Below are 21888 nucleotides of genomic sequence, written 5' to 3' on the forward strand. Positions count from 1 at the left end.
TGTCATTATTGGAAAAACACAGATTAAGCTTTATTTCAAAAATATACCTGAAGTGTCACAGTTGTATACAATAATGAATAATATAATGAAGTTATCAGGTCTTATCTCTGCACACAAGCATATTCTGTTACTGCAACTACATATCAGCCTGTTATAAGAAAAATGATAATCTTTATTTAGAGGAACTTTATTTAACCTACAATACAAAAAAAGAATTATCTTCATATGCATTTGATTATCTTTCATGCCTCACAACAATCGATCATTGTGAAAGTGTGTGGGTGAGGAGGAGAATTTAAAATTCTTAACATTAAAGCATTTCACCATAATCAAATCTAAAAGTTAACCTTATCATTCAGGCTACCAGTGAGGATTTGATCCATGCAAATATTAATTTAGCTGGATACATACATCAGAGAGTTAGCACAAAAGACTGAAAAGTAAGTCCTCAGTGTAGATGAAACTCACACAAAGGTGAACCTCATTTAAGTCCAAGTCCAAGCAGGGCCATATACTGTATGGACAAGTTTATTTTATCAAAGTAGGGATCAAACAGAATATTGAACAAAACCAAAGCAAGACTTGAGGTGAAACTCCAGCCTTAATATCTCTTCTGAGTGTTATAAACCAACTTGTTTCTGCCTGTCTTGAATTCATGTCAGTTGCTGTTAATTCCAAACCACTGTGTAGTCTGACACACAATACACTTTGTTAATGGATGATGCTGTAATTGATTATCTGCCTCAGTAAATGTTGAAGCCTGCAGGAAGAGTTTTGGTGCACAAAGCAGAAAGTATCCGCCTGTGAAGCTAGATAAATGCTTCTTTGTATCCAAACTACAGTAGTGTATGCAGACAAATTAGCCATACTGTAAACGGCATTCACAGCAGTTAGCACTAACCTTGAAATGTTAGCAGTATTGTGGTTCAAGTTCTGCCCAATCAGCACAGGGCCTTCTCATAGAGTTATATGGCTCATGGGACATGCTTGTGTATCATTTAATTATCTTCCTGTTACCGACATGTCAGGGAGAATCATACGGTTCAATTTGGCCTCTCTTAGGACTGTCTGGGTCCATAATGAATGGTAGTTGGAGTAAAGTGCTGCTCTGGGCCTCTGCTGTGTCCGCTGAGCTGTAAGAAGACTGTATGAGCAAAGTCAGCTGTAAAAAAAGAGACACAAGCTGTCAGCTACCCGTGTGGATGATGGCTCAATCTGGTTCTCTTGTGGCTGACCTCAGACATGGAGCATCAGAGTCTTCGTACAAGGAGTCTTCCTGGATGTGCACGTTTGTCAAGTTTAAAACATTGAAGAGACGGCCGGGTCAACACACTTAAAGTTCTGTGTTCAATCAAGAGAGTGGTTGGGACTTTATGAGGTCATTAAATGGTTTAAGATTTCAATCCGGATTACCAAACTGGTTAGTGTAAACCTGTTTTTGTTTTTCAACTTGACCTATTGACACTGGCACTTGGGTTTAAGAGTAAATCTCATTCATGGTTAGGGCTGAGAAATCTTTCATTACACTAATGCCTTCATGTTGTTTTTGTCTAACCCTCAAATAACTATTATTTTTCACACTGTGTAAATACTAAACTTTCTAATTGTCAGAAGATGGCCTTTTACGTGCTTTTTTTTTTTTTCAATCTGCCTCTGCCATGTTTTGTCTTAAGCTAAGGTCATCATGTGACCCAAGTCTGTGAGCATCAGCACCATGCTGTCAGGCTTTATTTAAAAGATTTTACTTTGAATGAAGTTCCTTTTCTAAGGATTTGTTTAAGGGCTTTTGTGCCTTTAGGCACTTAAGGACAGGGGCGGAGTTGCAACTTTGGGAGAGAGTAAGGTATAGCATTTAAAAAGGGACAAAGGTCGAAGTCAAATGGAGATCTTTTTTCATAATTCACATTTTTGGTATGATTTTATTTATTTATTTATCTAGCTTGAAGATGCCTTAAGTCTGAGCCCCACCCACCCCCCCCACCCAAGACTCACATGAAATCAGAGTGATATTGGTGTCAAAAATTAACATCCTAAAAAAAAAAAAAAAATCCATACGTGTTTTTTACTACCAAAAATACCTCTGTATCAAGTATTTTAGAAGTTTTTATTATAATTTTAGTTAATAAGTGCAAATCCTATATTGATAACCTCAGAGCAGACAAAGCCCCCACCCCAGAAAATTTGGGAACCAAGCTTAAGCCGTTAGGATCAAAAAGAACTGTGGACTAGTTTTTGTTAGGAATAAACCATTTTAAATGCCATTTATTCTATGTAAGAAACTAATTTATTTAAAATGCCTTTTGGCTGACACCTTCCAAATCCCATCCAACCAAAATCTGATGCAGAATTTGTTGTTTTTCTGATTGGAAACAGCACATCTTCAACATGGCACAAAGATGCAGGATTTTGTTCATATTGAAGTGCCACTGCAAGCGCACTTCTCTGTTTTAATCCTCCATCACTGCTTCTACCCTCGCTGTCCATTCTGTTCTCTGGTCAGCAAATGCACACATGATATCCTTTTATCGTCTCATTAGAATGCATATGTTAATGTTGGTATCTGTTACAGACAGACAGAGGAGTTGAGGAGAAAGACAGCACTGTCTTCTGGTCCCAAAAAGTATTTCATGTCCCACCCTGTGGACTTTAAGTCCACCTCAGTAAATATTTATTGCAGGCAGAATTTATGCTCAAATAAGACAAAAACTAGGATACAAAGTCATCTCTGAGTCAGATGGAATTTCTATATTCATAATGAGATTAAAGCGAATTCATTATGCTGCATAAACCTTTTTATTGTGTTATGTCCCGCCTAGGGGGGGCCAGTACACAACATGAAATGTACCGAACTGTAGAACTCAAATCTCAAGCAACTACACGACTAAGTTCAAGTTTTAACAATCAAGATTATTTGTTTACAACACTTATAACACACTCACATGAACATAGGAAAAGTTACCTCAGGGTAAATAAGATAGCCAACTATGGCTGGGCGGTTATAGCAAAAATCAAAATCATGATTAATTGGGCTTTTTACCTTGATTACAATTAACGAACGATTATTCCACCCCCAACCTCCGACTCTGTTTGTTCAGTAAATATTTGTATGATTTTAAAATGAATACCTGAGAGGAACATGCAGAAATGAATAATTTATGGTTATTTGTTGAGACAACTGAATTTGAAATACACAGCTGACATAAAACTACCTGGCTGCCTATCACATGACTACACAGCTAGTAGTTTGTTTTTAAGGGGGTGGTGCATTGGTAGAGAGAGATATTACCAGGGAAAAAAATTGAAATAATTGACATGGCAGGTTTTTGTCAGTTATAGGCTCTAAATGTCGGTTTCAATTAGTTTTCAATTAATTGCCCAGCCCTATAGCCAACCCTATATAACAAGCACACTAATTAACTGAGAGAGACAACCAAAGTAGCGTTATGTAATTGGCAAATCATTGAATAATTAATCAATTTCCCGATTAATATTACAAACACTGATAAAGACTGTTAAACAAGTCAAAATTCATCTTCACATTACCCTTACATTATCACAAGCACGCTCCCTGACCGGTGTGGCCGGTTAGGATCTGAATGTGACAGGGTCCCCTGCTGATGCAGTGACATAGCACCAGCGTTAAAATTGCCGCATGCCTTCGCTGCGGCCTATCACCTGCCGGCACGAGATCTGGAGCAGCCAGTCCACCGTGGGCGATGACACACCTACTCAAGCACAAATAGACAGCAAACCTGACGCACACACAGCAGGCACACCCAACTTGAGCACAATAAAACAACAATAATAAAAAACACATTGCAACCACAGTGATAATAGTTGCTATGTTTAAGTTTGGCTAGACTGCCAGGAGGGTGCAATGAGGACACTGTTGCAAATTAGGTCAATTGAAGGATAAAGTGTCATTTCTTTTTTTGTCCTCCCTAAAATCAAATCAATTGGTGTGGATGTAATTTAAGTTAAGTGTGTTTTCTTTGGTTGAAATGAGGGTTTGAAATTCTTAATTGTGAGCATGCTACAGTACTTAAAATTTGGAACACAGACAATCAGTGTCCATCATTGTCAGGTAGACTATGTATATGGCTCTTTGTGTGGATTCAAATTTCTCAGCAATTACAGTTTAGCCAACAGTTGGTGTTAAATGACTTCCAGGCTATACATCCTTTACTGTACAGTGTTTGTTTTAGAGAAAAGTGCTGTCACTTGTGGTCTATAACATCCCTTGAAGTAGTGCTCATGGATGTGTTGAATCTCAGTTCTAAAGTAGAATGTGTTACAAAGCATCTTTCCTCTTGCTCATTTCAGCTGTATCAACTGTTATTTAACTGCAATTAACATGAATTAAATTAGCTGGAATTACAACATCATGATGCATTATGAGTTCTGAAGAAAAAGCAACTTTTGTAATTTTGTTGCTTTGATGAAAGTTGGATTAATCACTTCTGAGGCTTTTCAGGTAGTGAGAAAATCTAAATACTTGTCTTGATACAACATACAGCAAATTTGTAGCACAAGTTAAAATGGTGGATCCATAAAGTCGGCAGCTGTTAACAGATATTTATTGGACAATGTTCCAATTTTTTGCTCTCCCCATAGACTGTTTTTCCAGCATACACTAAAGCTTTCATGTACACAACGGTTCAATACAGCTTTGACCACACATGTGCTACAGATGGAAACCAGAGATCTGCATTTTTTCTGGAATCTGTTGAAAGAGATTTCATAGTTTAAGATATTTAAGTACATCTTAACAGTGTGAACATTGGTCTTTTCTCTGCTTACCATCTACTTTTGATCACAATACACATAAATATCATCCTTTTTTTGTTTTGACATCAATGTTATTCACTTTCCCTGCCCCTTGTTGTTGCATGGCACTAGATCTCTGCATAATTTTGTAAATACCAAAAACAATCCTCTCTGAACCCCAAACAGGAAGCAGAAACCAGATGGTTTCCATCAATCACATCTCCTGTGTCGTTCCACGTTAAACCCAGGAGTTCAGCTCCTTAAATGCTCTGTTTATATATGTGTGTGCATTTTCACAGAGCATGCTTCTGAACTTTTGTGGTTCAACAAGGAGGTAATCCGACTTCCTACCTACAGGAGAATGAGTAGAGCTGGGTAAAAGAAGAGCATTGTGGGTGAAAACTGCCAACTCTGCCACAAAGCTCCCCAGCTGGTCTGGTGGAGCGGTCTGCGTCACAAGGCCGCTTCAGCACGATATTTTCCTTTACCCTGCAGTTTCCTTTTAGAGGAGGCTGCCTTGGACCGGCGTATAAAAGCTCCTTGTTTGGAGGATATGGGGTCAGAGAGGCTGTGGGGTTCATTCATCAGTGTAAAAGAGGCTGGGTTTGAACTCTGTTGGAGCAAACATGAAGTGACTACACTGATGGATGTTGAAGCCTCATTTACCTGCTGGGTTAAAGTCATGTCAGGTTATGCAGCACATGGTAGGAGTAAATAGTCATTATGAATGTCATCATTTCCTTTTATGAATGTTGGTGTTGGGATCAAATAATGAACTATTAACACTCCCGTAAGCTTACCTTCCTTAATGACCGGCTGATCAGAGGTGTTGATTAAATATTTGCCTCCCTGTAGACTCTGCCTTTAATTAAGGAACAGAAGGCATCAGGCTGTGCTGTTTTAAATGCCAGATCCCTATGGCACTCCACATCTAACCTCCCATGGCAAGCTGCTAATTGTTTGCTGATGCTGGCAAAGCAGCTGACACATACATGCTTTGATTGCAAAGCTAAAGGAGCTGCGTTAGCTGTAGTTATGATTTATGTTGCAAACACAGCCCACAGAGAGGGATTTCATACGATTAACTGAGGATTTGCTGATATGTAGAGCGCGTTATCAGCTCCGGCCTTTCCAAGAACAACAGCACAGACATACCAAGGGGAGGGGTTCTCCTTCAGAGGGCAGACGGTTACTGTACATCAGCTCCAGTGAGAGCAGCCATTCTCCTGTGACAAGGTGTTACTTCAAGTGAAACAGTCCTGTTTGCCAGCTGCTGCTAGACTTTCTTGTTCCAGACTGAAGGAGATTATAGGTGTACTTACCTCATGCAGTCTCTTAGTTTCCTATGAGCCTGCCTGAATTTTTTTAGGCCACCCAGAGCTGACTTTGTCTTAAATAGTTGCCATGTTGATATCAAATCATCTCCTAAGTGGCTATATTTGACTTTGCCTCTGCTCTTGACATGTAGGTTGTAGGTGGATGATATTTTCTTTAAAAGACAGTAAAAAAAAAAACAAACACACACAGTGGAAACTTTTATCTCCTACCAGAATCTGAGAGTAAAACAAATAGACGAATAGAAAGAGACAAAAAAAAAAAGGGCACGTGATATCAATCAAAAGTTGCATAAAGGTTTAGTGTGGTTTCTATAACTGTAGGGAGTAAACTATTTCCAACTGTCTTCTCAGAAAGTCTAAGTTATGCTGCCATCTGCTGGTGGAAAACACTACAGAAATGGTAAACTGTGCTAGTTGGCAATCCAACAAGAATTTTCCCCATAGGGTTGCTCATTGTTGATATAACCTGATTGTGCTTGCTTTGACATTTTGTATTGCTTTTATCAAGATCATTTCATAGCTTTTACTTTATTACCTTTTTTCTTCCATGAGGTATAAGCAGAACCTGTAGGAAAAAATGTAGGAAAATTAGGATGGATGGGTTGTAACGGAGTCACTCGTGTCAAGTCATTATGTTATCTATAGTTTTAATAAGTACTACACATCTTTCAATACATTCACTTTGTTTTACATTTAGTCTTAATTTCACCGTTTTCAGTTCAGTTAAAATAAAAACAACTTAATTAATCCCAAAAGGGGCAATTGGTTTGGAGCAGCTTGTTCATAAAAACACAGATAAAACATAGGGACACAGACAGCAACAGAATTGTACAGGTGCAGCTAAAATATTAGAATATTAAGAAAATGTTTGTTTGTTTGTTTGGGTTTTTTTTACCTGTGATTTAATTCAAGAAGGGAAACTTCCATGTATTCTAGATCAGTGGTTCCAAACCTGGGACCGGCACTCCTAAGGAAAATAAGATCTCAGGGAGGTGTGGGACCCTGTCTGTTTAGACGTTGTCAAAGTAAAATATACATATGTTTTTTTTTAATCAAGATAAGAAACAGAATATGTCAGGGCCAATGCAAAAGATTAAAAAAATGAAGAGAATCCATTAATATTTGTGCAAAAAAGGTTAAATTTTGGGGATTTTTTTACAATTATTTTTTTGATATCATTAAGTTGTATCTTTAACAAGAAATCTAACTCAGAATTTCAGAGTTTAAAAAGCTTTTTAAAACCGTACTTTCACTACAGTGTTAAGTAAAAAAATTACAAGAAATGAAAATCAAAATGAATGTTTAATTTTTCCAAATGGGTCACTTTTGAGGGGGGGCTTAGCTTTTCTTAGATATGAGTAGGGCAGCCCTAAGGAAAATGGGTTGGGAACCCAATTCTAGATTCATCATACAAAGTGAAATATTTAAAGACTTCTTTTGTTTTCATGTTGATGATTGTGGCTCACAGCTCACGAAAAAAACAAAAGACACAATCTCAAAATATTAGAGTATCACAAAACAACAGTCAAAAAAAGGAATTATAATGCAGAAATGTTGTGCACCTTTTCATGCCACACTTTCCTTTCCAGTCAACTTTCCATGAATGTGCTTTGATACAGCTTCTGAGAGCAGCCTGCCCTTTCTGCAGTGTCCTTCTGTGGCTTACCCACATGGAGGAGGATGACAGTGATTGTGTCCTGGACAATAGTAAAGTCAGCAGTCTTCCCCATGATTGCAGTTGTGTGAACTGAACCAAAGTGAGAGAATGAAGGCTCATGAAACCTTGGCAATCTGGACTATCCACAGTATTCTAATATTTTGAGGTAGTGGATTTTTGATATTCCTGAGCTGTAAACTATAATCATTGAGATTAAAACAAAAAAAAAATCTTGAAATATTTTACATTGTATGAGATTAATCTAGAACATATGGATGTTTAACTTTTTGAAGTAAATCATAGGAAAAAATTAACATTTTTCATGATAATGTTGTATTTTATTCTTGTTCCTGTATGTGTAAGCTAAAGATAGAAAACAAATTAAGGAGGCAAAGCACTGTGTTTGAAAGTGTTGCCATGAAATGGGAAGTTGAAATGAAACCAGGAAATGAAATGTACTGCTGTGAGATGCAAAGTCCAGCTCAAAGCTGCTCTCTGCATTAATTTTATTATAAATATAAACAAGCGATCTGCTTGGTTGTGTTTCCACAGGAAATAGCTAAACGTTTGCAAGAGGAGGAGGAGAAGAAGAGAGTCAGGAGGAGCATCAGAGAGCAAGAGGGCCATGATGAAGGTAAGGTTTAAGTTTTACATTTTTCTTTAGTATTTTGTTGACTTAATACTATACTCACAACATAAATAGTCAGCCTGACAGGCTGCCAAATTATTTCTAAAAATGCTATTTAATTCATTTTTGGGGGAATGGCCCAATTTGAGGAACTTGTCTGGGGTATGTCTGTTTATAGGACAAAGCCTGGCCTTGCTTCAGTCCTCTCTAACAATGCTTCACTCTCTTACTAATTATTACCATGTATAAATAGTTCAACTCGAACACAACATGGAGTGCACAGCTTTTGTTATCATCATAATGTGTTGTGTTCTGGATCAGTTGCATGCTCATGTCTTTTGCTGTCTGCAATGCATGACTTATTATCTGCTTTGTAAAATTTATTATAAAGCCTCAACTTATTTAAAGCATTTCTTTTCAGAAGTGCTCTTGAGCAGAATTTCAAGATGCAATATAGTTGCAGACAATAATAATCCTGTTTTGATACCAGAGCAATGGTAGCTGAAGTTCTTGGCACCAAATTCTGGATAATTTCTTGTCCAAAATATGTTGTTTTTTAATAATCCAAAAATGCAGTCAAACCAATGGCCGCTGCCATTTAGACAGAAAAAGGCTGATTGTAGGCACACACCATATCTGTGCAGGGTAATTCAAAAACAGCAGCAAAAAAAAAACAGACACACAGCTCAGTGCCAGAAAAACTTTGTTTACTCACAACATTTTAGACAGAGGTCCTCTAATGGTAAAATTTTTTTGATACCTGGGTGCCATGCGCTTTAGAGTATAGCTCTGTACACCATTAGGCTTGTAGGCACCATGATATTAACTCTGGTCAAACATACAAAAAAGAGGGTGAAACACATCCATAAAGATAATCTTTCAAATACAAGCACAAGGAATACCTAAAGTAAACACACTAAAGAAAAGTATTTCCGTACAATTATTTTACCATATATGGTGGAAAAGTGCATCACATAAAAGATATTTTTCAGAAAAATCACCTGAAGAATGGTACTGCAAGATTTACTAATAATGTGCCATAGTGATTATACTGGACAGTATTGCTATTTGCGAATGTTATTATGCTATAATATAAAAATGGTAACTTGAGTCAACTTGCTTGGTTAACAAAGAAAATGATAGTTTTGGAGTTTTTTTCCATTCAGTACAGAACCTGAAGTTTTCAAAGTAATGCTATGAATAAATTTTCCAGGAATGGAAGTTCTTCCTTTTTGGAGAATAAAGCTACTTCTGCAAAGTGTAAATGCAGTGGTACTATTGTTAACCTAAAGGCCTGACTGCAGGCGTTTTGCAAACCTTTCACGTAGGATAAGACAAGATAAACCTTAATTAATCCTCCATCAGAGAGAATTGGGTTATTACAACAGCTCATATAAGATGGTAAGAACAATCAGCAATATATAACATAGTAAAAAGTTAAGAAAATGTGTACCTATACAATTAATTATACGATTGGAATTTCCCCTTGTGGGACTAATAAAGGAATGTCTTATCTTAAACACAGAAGATAAAAAGTAGCAAAAATAGTATTTACATATTAACATATGTTCACCTTTGCATATATATAAGGAGAGAGGATTCAGCTCATTTGATTAAGTTAAAGCCAAATATAAGCTTGAGAATTATGAATTTTGTACATTTTTACAAATCACACAATGTGTCCTTGCAAATAACAAATATATTCAAGGTATCACAGGCATTTAGGAGGTATCTTTTAAGATGGAACCAAAAAAAAAAAACAAGGGAGCATCAGCATTTATGAAAAAAAAAGCACATAAGTAACAAAAATGGATGGTTTAAAGAGGTGAAAGAGGAGGACCTAGATCAGGCGATCTCAGATCATAACTGGAAAAAAATGTTTTTCATATGCCATGCATATTTTGCACATATCTAAAAATACATATATGTACATTGCAAACATCTTTATTTATAGAGTACTTTTCAAAACAGAGTTACAAGGTGCTTCACAAGCATCAGAGACAACAAAGCAGACAAAACCGAAGTAAAATCAGGCAGCAAAGTTGGTACAGGTAAAAAGGAAAGAGCGAGTATGTAATTGTACAGCAGGACAATGCAAATGTGATTAGATCAATTGTGCAACACTACTTAGGAAGCTTGGATGTAAATTTGTATGGCATGGAGCATGTGTCAATTTTTCTTCTTCCTCGTTCACTTTAGACATCTGCTGTTTAAAAAAAGTTGCAAGAGTTTTCGATACAATAGCTCAGTCGGTCCTAAACTTTTTTTGGTTATCCATCTTTGGCAGATTAATATTTTCAACCCCTCCCCCACCCTACATACATCTCGGCATACACATCAAAACAAATACCTTTCTCACACAGGTAGGATAAGGTGAAAATGAATGAATTTGTCTCTCTTTAATACCCTCTATTGTACAGGTGAAGCCAAGGGTGAGATATAACTCCCACTTTGGTATCAAAGAATGGAAAGTTCTGACAGCCTTACTCTTAAGTGGCATGCTGCTATTTTCAATGTGACATGTTACTCTGCCATAATTAACCACACTTGTCTTATAGTGCCTGCTGTTACCCTCACCCACCCTCCCTGCTTTTGTTTTGCATGTTTGGCATTACTAAAGGCAACTACTCCAATCCTGCTCTGCCCTCCACTCACCAGCTCACACTCAACAGCTCTCACCGTGGAGACGAGCAGTACTCATCTACCACCACCAGGTGGCAATGTTCTACCTCTAACAACCCCTTAGACCTAAGTGAGCCTCTGGCTGACTCCCCCAGGGGGTTAGCAGCTCATAAAAACACAACTCCATGGTCAAATCAAGGACATGCTGATTTCTTTAGGGAAATAAGGAATAAATTGAGTGAGCCTTTGAGTGAGGAGTCAGAGGACTCGGACACGGTTTTCTCTGAACAGCTCTCTCTCAGGACCCAGAGACTGAGGGAGAGACTATTCACAGCACCTCCACGTCAGCGGGCGTCTTTATATCAGCCGCATGAGAGAAACTACAGAAGTCTTAGCTCTCACAGCAGCTTCATAGATGATTTCAGAGGCCATGAGGAGGAGAGAGGAGAGCGGGATGTGGACTATTGTGAAAATGGTGACCTCGAGAGAAGAAGGCCAAGGATATGGGATCAGGAAAGGAACTATACAGAAGAGTATGAGAACCATCACAGGAGCAGAGATCAGGATAGAGACTCCAGGCTACGTGAGGTGCAAGAAAGGCGATTTAGTCGCAGTGAATCCGTGAGGCTACATGACAGGAGCAGACCCAGTAACAGAGATTTATCAAGAACTTGGAGTGTAAGGGAAAACCCTGACAAACATGTGCGCTTCAGGGATGATAGCAGGAGTACAAACAGGCAGCAGAGTGAGAGTAGCAGCGTCTGGGAGATGCTGGGCCAGGTCCTCATGGAGAGGGGTGTGCCTGTGAGGTTTGGCAACGACGGGGCGTCACTTCAAATACTACCCCAAAGAAGAAATAGCCAGGTGCTTCACGGGAGTGAGGCCTCCTATTGTGACTCCCAACCACATCAGAGAGCCTTCCAGAGAGCTGCCACCACCAGGCACAGTTTCCATGGAGATATCAGGGAGAGGAGGAGAACGTCATACCGAGAAAACAGCAGGAGAGATCACAGAGAAGACAGAGACAGGCACCAATATAATGTGGACCATGATGGGGAGGATTCTGAGATTAGCAGTAGAGACTCATCCTTCGATAACAGAGAAAGACGAAGCAGCAGAAGGTGGAAAGAGCACAGATATGATGAAGAAAGAGAAAGGAGTGCACATGATTATGAGGTCAGAAGGACAGCGAGCCAACACAGGCATTGGCACAGGACCATAGAAGAAAGGTTAAGCTCTGAAGAGGAGGAGGAGGAGGAGGAGGAGGAGCAGAGGAGAGTGGAGCGGCCCTATCGAAGAGCCCCAAGGCGTAGCCAGAGTCTTAGGAGCAGCAGCGAGGCCTCAGCCAGGGAGAGGTCAAGAAACATGGCAGCAGGTAAAACCCAGAACTGCAGCCAACTCCAGTCTGCAGAGGGGAAGCTCCCAAAGCTCTCTGTGTGTGCATCTGCTGCTCTCATCTTCCCTCAATCATCGTCTAATCGGGACAAATTTAGGTTTTAAGTGGTGGCTTGGGGTCTTTTCTTGAAGTGTGACATTTTCCTGTTCAAATCTTTAACTCTCCCATCTTCTACCTCGATGTTGTAGTGGAAAGAAATAAGTAGTGTGGAGTGTCTTTTTTTACTGCCTTTTCTTGGTGTGATTCAGTTGCATCTCCTCTTGTCTTCAGAACTCTGACTCAGTTACACAGAAGTGATCACATTTTATGATCTCTTACTTCTCATATGCTTGATGTAATCATAATACCCTTCAGTTCCTTGTTTTGACACTGTGAAAATTTCCTTTAGGAGCATCACTGCAACCTGAGACAGATGAGGCAGGCCTTGACATGGGAGAACTGCAGCAGGTTCTCAGGGATGAAGAACTGGCCCGAAAGCTGCAGGAGGAAGAGGAAAAGCTGTCCAGGAGGGTTAGTAAAAGCAGCAATTATGTAAATAAAAGTAAAAGCAGCAAATGCATTTCTTTAAGTATTTTTTTCCTGTCTGCTGCTGTGTGTGTTTCAGTACTCCCATCATGCTCCACGAAGCTCTTACCCAGACGGAGATTTCAGAGTGGCACAAGTAGCGCAAGATGAGGTACGATGAATTTACAATAAAAAAAAAATCATGATTCTCCTGTTTTGTTTTTATTATGAAGTGATCCAGTGTTGTGTTTTTGCTGCAGGAAATAGCACGATTCATGCAGAAGCAGGAAATAAAGTCAAAGCATCGATCACGTGAGCTAGAAGGACCAGAATCCTGGCGTGAGCACAGAGCAATGATGAATCATCACAGCAGACGAATTGCAAGAGATAAACAGGTAGATGTGTCATCAATAATGAGAACAGTTTCAGCATCCATGATGTAAATGTCACGCTGAGTCATGCCTTTTTAAAAGCTCCTGTGAGGAGTTTTAGCCCTGAAGCGCACACGTTTGAGTTTTAATGTCAGACTGAGATAATAGACAAAATAACAGACAAGATAATAATCAGCACGCTGCTTTGATCAGTGTTTTAAAAGCCAACAAATTAAGTTGTAGTTCAATTTTTAGAATAAGGAAGAAGTTATTTTTGTCAGTAATAGTACTTAATGAGGCACCAGTAGCAAAGTAGTTCTGTTCCCATGCGTCATGTAAAGAGGCTATTCAAATCTGGCTTGTGGCTCCCTTCTCCCTATGGAATTTCCCAATCTTTCTCTCTCCCCCCCATTTTCCAACTCTATCCACTGTCCTGTCTCTAATAAAGGCATTCAAGTCCAAAAAAATCTTTAAAAACATAACTGTATCATATGCAGGAAAAATAATCAACAAAGATAAAAGGGTTTTTTCTTTGTTTATAGGAGACACCAAATTCAACACAACCAAAAAATTTATGACAGACACTTTAACTATGCAGCCCTTGTTAGATTTTTTTCTTTTAAAGATTATGTTTGGAGCTTTTTGAGGAGGGATAGGACAGTAGATAGAGTTAGGAAAAGGGGTGAGGGTGGATAATGGCAGACAGCAAAGGGCCAAGAGTTAGATTGGAGCCTATAGCAGCTCTGTCAAGGACTGAAGCTTCTGCACGTGAGTTAAGTAAACTGTTTATCTAAAGCAGCACACTTCCCTATTTTAGATTTTTTTCAAAATGCTATGCTACAATAAGCCCTTTGTCTCTATACAGCACAGAATAGAGAGAAACTATTACAAGCCGGTTTCATTTTAAAAACCACAGCTACTTAAGTATATTCATCAACGTGTATTTTAGGCGTGTCAAACAAGTAAAAATATTGTAAAATATTTTTTTTATTTATGTGGAGTTGCTTGTTCACAAGACCATTCACAGCAAAGCTGAACCAATTAGGAAAATAATCTGTTGTAAAATAGTGAGTTTTTTCTCCCAATATTGCAATAGTGATGTAAATTGCTATAACTAAGGTTCCTCCTCTTGTTTATTCACAAACAGACACATGCAATAAATCATTCTATATCATAACCAGCACAATAGTGGATAGATTAAGCTAGGGATGGTATATTTTTCAAAAATATGTAGTTGTGATTATTTTGACTCGTATTGTAAATCTGATTACAATTTTTGTTTTGAATGAAATGATCATTTTAATTCTCATTTTAAACAAGATAACAAACAGAAAACAAGAAAAGAAGAATTTTTGTAAACCTTTCTAAAAAAAAACACTCAAATATTTGCATCATGTATAAAACATATCTGCTGCTAAAATCTGCAATTTGAAAACTGCACTGACATATATGTTTTTATTCTATTTTTTGATCAATTGCCCACAGCATTTATATCAGCATTCTTTGTTTGGATCTTTGAAAAGTCTTAAAAATCTTAAATTTAGATTTTAAAAACATGTGCAGCAACCATCTGATTTACAATATTTAAAAACTGAGTTTGATGATTTTTGGTGCCCACCAAATCCCTTGAGTACAATTGCACTGTAAAAAAACATGCATTATGCTGTTACTCCCCCACCCCCCAACAACATGCATTTGTTGACAGAGATGTCATGAGAAGCTGAAGATCTATGTCAATTTACAAGGTACAGTGACAATACCAGAGTAGGACTCTGCTACTATCTACAGCCTGTTGTGTGTAAAACTGCAGCGTGTGAATTCAGCTGTTGCTATGATATCTGTAGTCCATAGCTAATTGCTTACAACGGACTGAGTAATTTTGTTTCCTGCATGTTGAGATTGTAATTTTTCAAACCTATATATATAACTTCAAGATCAGCATGGAAAAAAGGCACCTTTTTGGCACAAGGTGATTTATTAATTTGTATTCAAGCCTAAGACAGCTTTCAATTCCTGGTAAAGCCAGGAAACATGAGATGACACCATTTACAGTACAGCGTAATGTTTCCTCTCAATCCGTTTTGATAAAATCTGCTGGGGTGTAAATATAGGCAAACTTTTAGGCTTCAGCTAAAAAGGTGCGATGTAGGTGTAAACTGTCGCCTGCTGCAAAAGTTGCACAGTTCTGAAAGCAAGGAACTTTGCCCCTTTGTGGAAATGGGGTAACCACCATCCTCCCTGCTGAAAGTTTTTGTACTGTTAGATTGACTAAAACTTCTGTCTTAAACTGGAAACATACTAAACTGTTGCTTTAACACATTTATGCAGAGTCTGACCATTAATACGGGCTCTTCAATGACGGGTTTATATCCATATGTAAACCAGTGCTCCAAGTCACTCTGGGATCTAGAGAGCTAAAGGTCCACTTAGATGATGTCTCTGTCAGTAATTCTTTAATGATGAAATGATCAAGACTCTGCTGTGCTCTGCAGGTCCAACGAGAGAGGCTCGACTCAGAAGGACTTCCTTCCCCCACTGAGGACTGCTCTCCAGAAACCCTCCCACCCAGCCCCATCTCCACCCTACCGTAACTGTCTCTTCTTTCTGTATTTCTGTGATACATCTGTCATCTATTTTCTCTGCTGACTTAGACTCCGTTGTGTTCCCAGACAAACCCAGCAGGTCAGAAACATTGCGGAGGAGCTGGACCCGACCTTCCAGGCGAGGAGACACAGCACAGAGAGCCCCAGCGTGGGACTAACAGGTGCTGTAAACAGGACAGATTTCATTCAAAATGAAACTCTTTCAAACAATAGCTAGACACTCACATCCTTTTTTTCCTTCAATACAGGTCCCACTTGTCAGCCACTTCCTGTACCGCCATCCAGTCTGCATGATTTCCTTGAGGAGCCAAATTTCATCCCTCCCACCAAACGGCAAACAGACAAATCAGGACGCACCAAACCCAAAGAGAAGAGGGAAAACTGCAAGCAGCAATAATAGCTCATTTTGGAATGAATATGTATGTTTTATAACACTAAATATCAGTTCATTTGCAAAGTTCTCACATATTTAAGTTTGAAAATGACAACAGCATTAAGTTTTCTCTTCTCCTGAAAGCACTTTAGACCAGAAAAAAATGTTTTTGATGAAGTTTTTGACAACGGTTTGGATGCATGCCTCTCATAATCATCAAAGGGATATCATCATTTATGAAGTTTGTTTGGACTCTATAGTATTAATAAGTGTTTAATTTGAACAGTATACCTTTTTATACATATATTATTTACTTTTGTTGTCAAAGTTGGTAGTTTCCAGTGAGAATCCAAGATGTCAAATGGTAAAAATAAGACTTTGATAACCTTTGAACTACAGTGACGCAGTTTTTCAAGTATGTACTTAAAGACATCTGCCTCTTCGGTGTCTGCCAACTCTGATTATGGAAGCAGTTTGACAGCACAATACTTAAGACAATCAAGTCAAAACTCTACTTCTTGAAAAGTCATGCGTAAGTATGTTTATATTTGTAAACATGTACCTCTGGGAAAGCATATCTAAAGAGTCAACCTAAGATTAAAGGCCCACTTACTTGCTTTCTGAGAGTTTGGTGGCATATTAGAATAACTACACATTTTTTTGCAATAATAAAGCATTAGTCTACCATTAGTAAATACTTAAATTGTGTAATATAAAGTGTTATTAATTATTTATTTACAATTTATAAACAGAGCTCTAAATGTTTTTTTATGCATTACTTAAGCTTATGTCATCATCTACAAACCATTACTATGTGACTTACATGTCATTAGTAAACACAGCTTTGAATGCATTAGTAAAGTGTTAATAGGTAGGAATGTACCTACAGTTTTACACCTGATTAAACACAAATAGCAGTTGCATTTAGCCGACTGGTCTGATGTCAAGTAAACCCATTCTGTAAACCAACTTCAGCCTGTACTGGGAAACCAACTTCACACTGTAAATTGACTTGAGCTTGTAAACATATATCTCTGGTTGTTTGACTACTCAAAGCGCTTTCACACCACAGGTCACACCTACCCATTCACACCCTTTCACTCCACATTCACACACTGATGGAGAATTGGCCATCAGTATTGGCTAATTCCATTCAAATGAATCCTTACCCATTCACACTCCACCAACAAAGAAGTGGGAGCAAATTGGGGTTAAGTGTCTTTCCCAAGAACACATGAACATGTGACTGCGGGAACTGGAGATCCAACCCATCTTGACCGCAAGATGACCAACTCTACCCACTAAGCCACACTGTAATGATGCAGAGTTGGTTTACAGAATGTAGCAAATGCTAGCAGCGCTAGCACTGCTGGCTTTAGTTTATCTTTGCAGGTAAATGTTCACATTCCTGCCCAAATATCATCACTAATTTCTTCGGTTATATCTGAGTCTAACTTTACACAGTTGCTGAACAACTTTATCCCCAGTGTTAACCAACTCTGTTCCTATGAGATGCTATCGGTTCACTGTTGTATACATTGGATTAAAGGGCATTGTGGTAGCATGGTAGTAGAACAGATACATGGACTACTAATGGCAAGCAACTGCGTTACAATTTAGACCAGTGATCATCATCTGGTAGCCATATCGGGTCCCTAAAGTTCCCCATCCAGCCCCCAGAAGATGATTAATGTGTTGATAAAACATTTTTGTGGGTTTTAGGGCATCATTTGTCTATCAAATCAACTCAAAAACAATCAAGAATGCAACAATTTCATGAAGAATAACAGAAAGTTCGATGTGATTTTTATAGAAAGCCACCTGTCAGCCATTATTAGTGAATATGATGAATAATAAATACATAATCAGTACAGACCTAGTTAAATCTGCAGTTTTGTGTAGTCTTTCCACTTCAGGTTCTTGGAGAGTGCAATTTTTCTGCCCCAAAATCTAAACAAGACACCTATTTCCTGCATGTTTTTTCACCAGTGATGGACAACCTGACAGCCCTAGAAATATGTAGTTAGAATATTTCAGTCACCCCCTCATAGCTGGCAGCTATATAGGCATTAGGGCAGGGGTCATCAGCTACATTTCTACATTGGCCAGATTTTGTTTTGACATATGCTATGATGGCCAGTCTTTCAAATTAACAAAATTGTCCTATTACTGTATTAGTATTTTCTTGGACTTTAAGGAATCAATAATCAGCCCATTCTGCCTATACTGCAGCTGGCCACAAGAAAGCTATTGAGATATTTATTCTTTATATATCTGTGGTTGCCATGTTGTCAATCACTGGGGTTGCCATTACTACACTGTGGCCCAATTGAAGTCTAGTCTTCTGAGGGCTGCATGAGAAGCTTTTTGGGGGTCCTGTTGTGGCCCCTGGGGCACCAGTTGCATTAGGGGCTGTGATGCTTAAGATTCTTTTGTTTTAAAGAAAATACTAAAACAATTGAATGTTTCTTTAGTTCTTTTGAAAGTCAGGCCCCCAAAGACTCTGTCTTGTCAGAACCTGGCTCCTGGTACAAACATAGCCTCAAATCAAAGTATTTGACCAGGAACTAATGACAAATTATTATGATTAGTTTAATTGACTTGTAATTCTTGGTGCTGACAACAAAGAGATTCAAGTTTAACTGTCTAGCCGTCTAATCGCACCCGTCCCTATTGCTAACCCGAAGTATTATCTTTATCCTAACCATAACTGCATTCTTCTACTGATGCATTAATAATGCTTTGACATCTTTTTTAGTTCCTAATGCTTTATAAATGATGAGTTAAGTATCTAATAATGCTTTATAAATAACCCATAGCACATTTATAGCTGTGCTAATGGCATATAGATGTGTTGGTAATTCTTTGTAAATGTAGCTTTAATAATAATGCTGAATAGTGTGCCATAACTGAAGTGTTTCTGACAGTCCAAACTGCATTCCACAGGTTCACATCAAATGATTAATACCGTCCTTTGGGAGATATGGTTATTTTGCATCCCATGTTATCACCTGGCTGAATTTCCACAGTGAGGTTACATAAACCCTTTTTACCAGAGGTCGACCGATGTTGTTTTTCAGAGCCAATATCGATAATGATTATTAGTTCATGGGGTGTTTGGGATTGATTTACATTTATTATGAACAATTTTGCAGTGGTTCTGCAGAAAACAGGACAGAGCAACTGCAGAAAAACAGGAAATGGTGCCATACACTCACTGTGTCAGTGGCATCCACGCTTCAGTGTCAATTGGCTACTGTCTGTGTTACATCTGGCCAGTTGGATAGTGTTGTAAGTGGGAGAGACCTTGGAGAAGTCAGCTGAATATCAGCCTCTGTAACAGCCAAGCTGATAGTCGGTCAACCCTTATCTTTCGCACGTGTACAAAACTCCAGGAAATTTCCTGAATGTGCCTGGCTGCATGTCGGAATGCAAACAGCGGAGTTTTTGTCACTCTCCTGTGCACACTCTTTCATTGCCTCACAGGCACATTTCTTGAAAACTCCCCCCTGTGAAATATCCATGTGAACAAGCAAGCCAGCACATTTTCTGAAGCATTAAAACTTTACAGATGTACGAAAAGGGCTTTGATGACACCTGAGGCAGCTGTAGATCGATGTGGGTGAAATCAGAAAGCTTTTAAGTGGACCTTTTATTTTAGAATATTTGAAAAACTCCAGCTCTTGTATGTTTTGCTAGCTTTTGTTACCAATCCAGAGACACTAATGCCAGTTTACATGATGAAATATGCACAATACTCGCTCCAATAAGTAAGTCAGTTAGATGAAATCTAATGTCTTGTTTTCTTGTTTTATCTGTTATTACTCCCACATGTAAAACACTTTTGTTATTGCTTTCTGTGTATCTGTTTTTTAAGAATGCCACCATTAAGGTGGACCACTATGAACGCAATTGTTGTAAGAACGTGCAACAAGTAATAAAAAGTTCCCCGTTTTTATTGGCTGTCATGAAAGTAATGAAATACAGTATAAAAATGTTATAAAACATAAAAATATCAAAGGAAACCTCACTTATAAAAAAATAAAGATGCAAACAAATCACATAACAGTAGGTGGATAGAGTGCTACAGTTGATAGAAACTGCTACTGTATGACTTAGAGCAGATGTCATAGTTATGACTCATTCACTCACTGATGCATTACTCAAGGTGTGGGTTAACATTTTCACCTAAAACCCACACAGCACATTTTTCAAATGTTCCACCCTGAGGGAGACGTATGTGTTTGAAAAAAAGTTCCACTTGGTCTGAGCTCACTGCCCACTCTGTTGTGCTATAACATTAGTTCTAGCGTTGCAGAGTACAGGACTGAGTGGGTCAGGGAAGTTTCCACATGACCCTTCAGCCTTACACTGATATCTTGTTTGCTTTATATGTGCTGTCATGTTTATCTTAGGAATTCCCACATGACGCATCAAGTAAGACTGTGAAACATTTATCCCTAGCCCGTGACTAATGATATCTGACATTTCATCTCAATAAACAGCAGTTGGGATTGCTGTAGTGTTTCCCAACTCTTGCTCAAGTTCATGCCTGCTTGTCCACAGATGCTGTGGGAGTGGAGCCAAATGTTTGCCCTCATGGCAATCAAAGCCAGGGCTGTAGACAGGGTATGGAGATTAACCTTCTAACAAAGAGGGAAAGTCCCTCGTCTGAAGTTTTTACCACCAATAAAATAAAGCACACGTAGGAAAGCCCTTATAGTTCCTGGTACTTTAGGGTGGGATTACAGCTTCTTCTACAGAAGTACATAAAGCAAACATCTGGTGGGAAATTGTCAACCCACCAACACTTCAAAAGACATACTTAAATAATAAAACAAAATTTACAATCACCCATTATAAAACATGTTTTACCAGAAAAGCAAATAAAAGTGAAACAAAGGTGAGGATTACGGAAGCCCCAAGAGGACATATATTCATGCATTTTATTCCACTCTGTCTTAACAAAACTGTTGTTTTCTTAAGGTATTAGATTTGACTGTCAACTTTTGCAGCTGTTTTTAGATTTAGTCTTTGTTTAAGTCTCTAGACATTTTAGTCCTTTTTACCCTTTATAATTTGTCTAGTAATAGGACTATTTGTCCATTAGGAGTTAAGCCCTGCCATATAATTGAGATCAGCTGATCTCACGCAAGCCTTCATCAGCTGGTGGCCAACTGCTTCATTCATTCTGTCATATTTAAGCAGTCTGACTCTGCATGCTGCTTTTTGCAACCCTCCTCCACCCCAGCTCCTCCTTTATTATACCTTTGAGTAATCAGTGTCACTGTTGTTATTGATGCCTGCTCTGCTGTGCTCTGGGTTTACTGCTGCTCGATGCTCTTCTGCGAAAGGCTCAGGTTCCAGAACAGCCACACCAGCAACTACAAATAATATGTGCAAATTATTCATTCAGATTTGGTGGTGGCCAGGCAACCAGAGCAGTTGGCAGCAAGAAAAGATTCACTCGAGTTATATCTTGAACTTAGAGTGTTTTTAACAATTAAGTTGACAACATATGTTGAAACTTATGGAAGCAAAGAAGATGGATGATCCAGGACAGCTTTGAGAGAAAGAATGGGAAATTTCCATCAAGAAAAACCCAAAAAAGGTGAAAAAGAAGACCGCCG

At 38.5% G+C, this 21888-nt stretch overlaps 1 protein-coding gene across 1 annotated transcript in view; it reads left to right on the plus strand.

Annotated features, from left to right (window-relative positions):
* ccdc187 (coiled-coil domain containing 187) overlaps positions 1–16290 on the plus strand; it is a 33988-nt gene extending 17698 nt beyond the window's left edge. The window contains exons 6-13 of the mRNA XM_041798637.1: positions 8314–8395; positions 11010–12386; positions 12796–12917; positions 13012–13083; positions 13172–13306; positions 15775–15869; positions 15952–16046; positions 16134–16290. Coding sequence (XP_041654571.1) covers positions 8314–8395; positions 11010–12386; positions 12796–12917; positions 13012–13083; positions 13172–13306; positions 15775–15869; positions 15952–16046; positions 16134–16282 — 2127 coding nt within the window. The 3' untranslated portion in view covers positions 16283–16290. The remainder of the gene's footprint in view (positions 1–8313; positions 8396–11009; positions 12387–12795; positions 12918–13011; positions 13084–13171; positions 13307–15774; positions 15870–15951; positions 16047–16133) is intronic.
* The last annotated feature ends 5598 nt before the right edge of the window (positions 16291–21888 follow it).

Source organism: Cheilinus undulatus, linkage group 11 (genome assembly GCF_018320785.1).
Source record: "Cheilinus undulatus linkage group 11, ASM1832078v1, whole genome shotgun sequence".
In the NCBI taxonomy this organism is placed as follows: domain Eukaryota; kingdom Metazoa; phylum Chordata; class Actinopteri; order Labriformes; family Labridae; genus Cheilinus; species Cheilinus undulatus.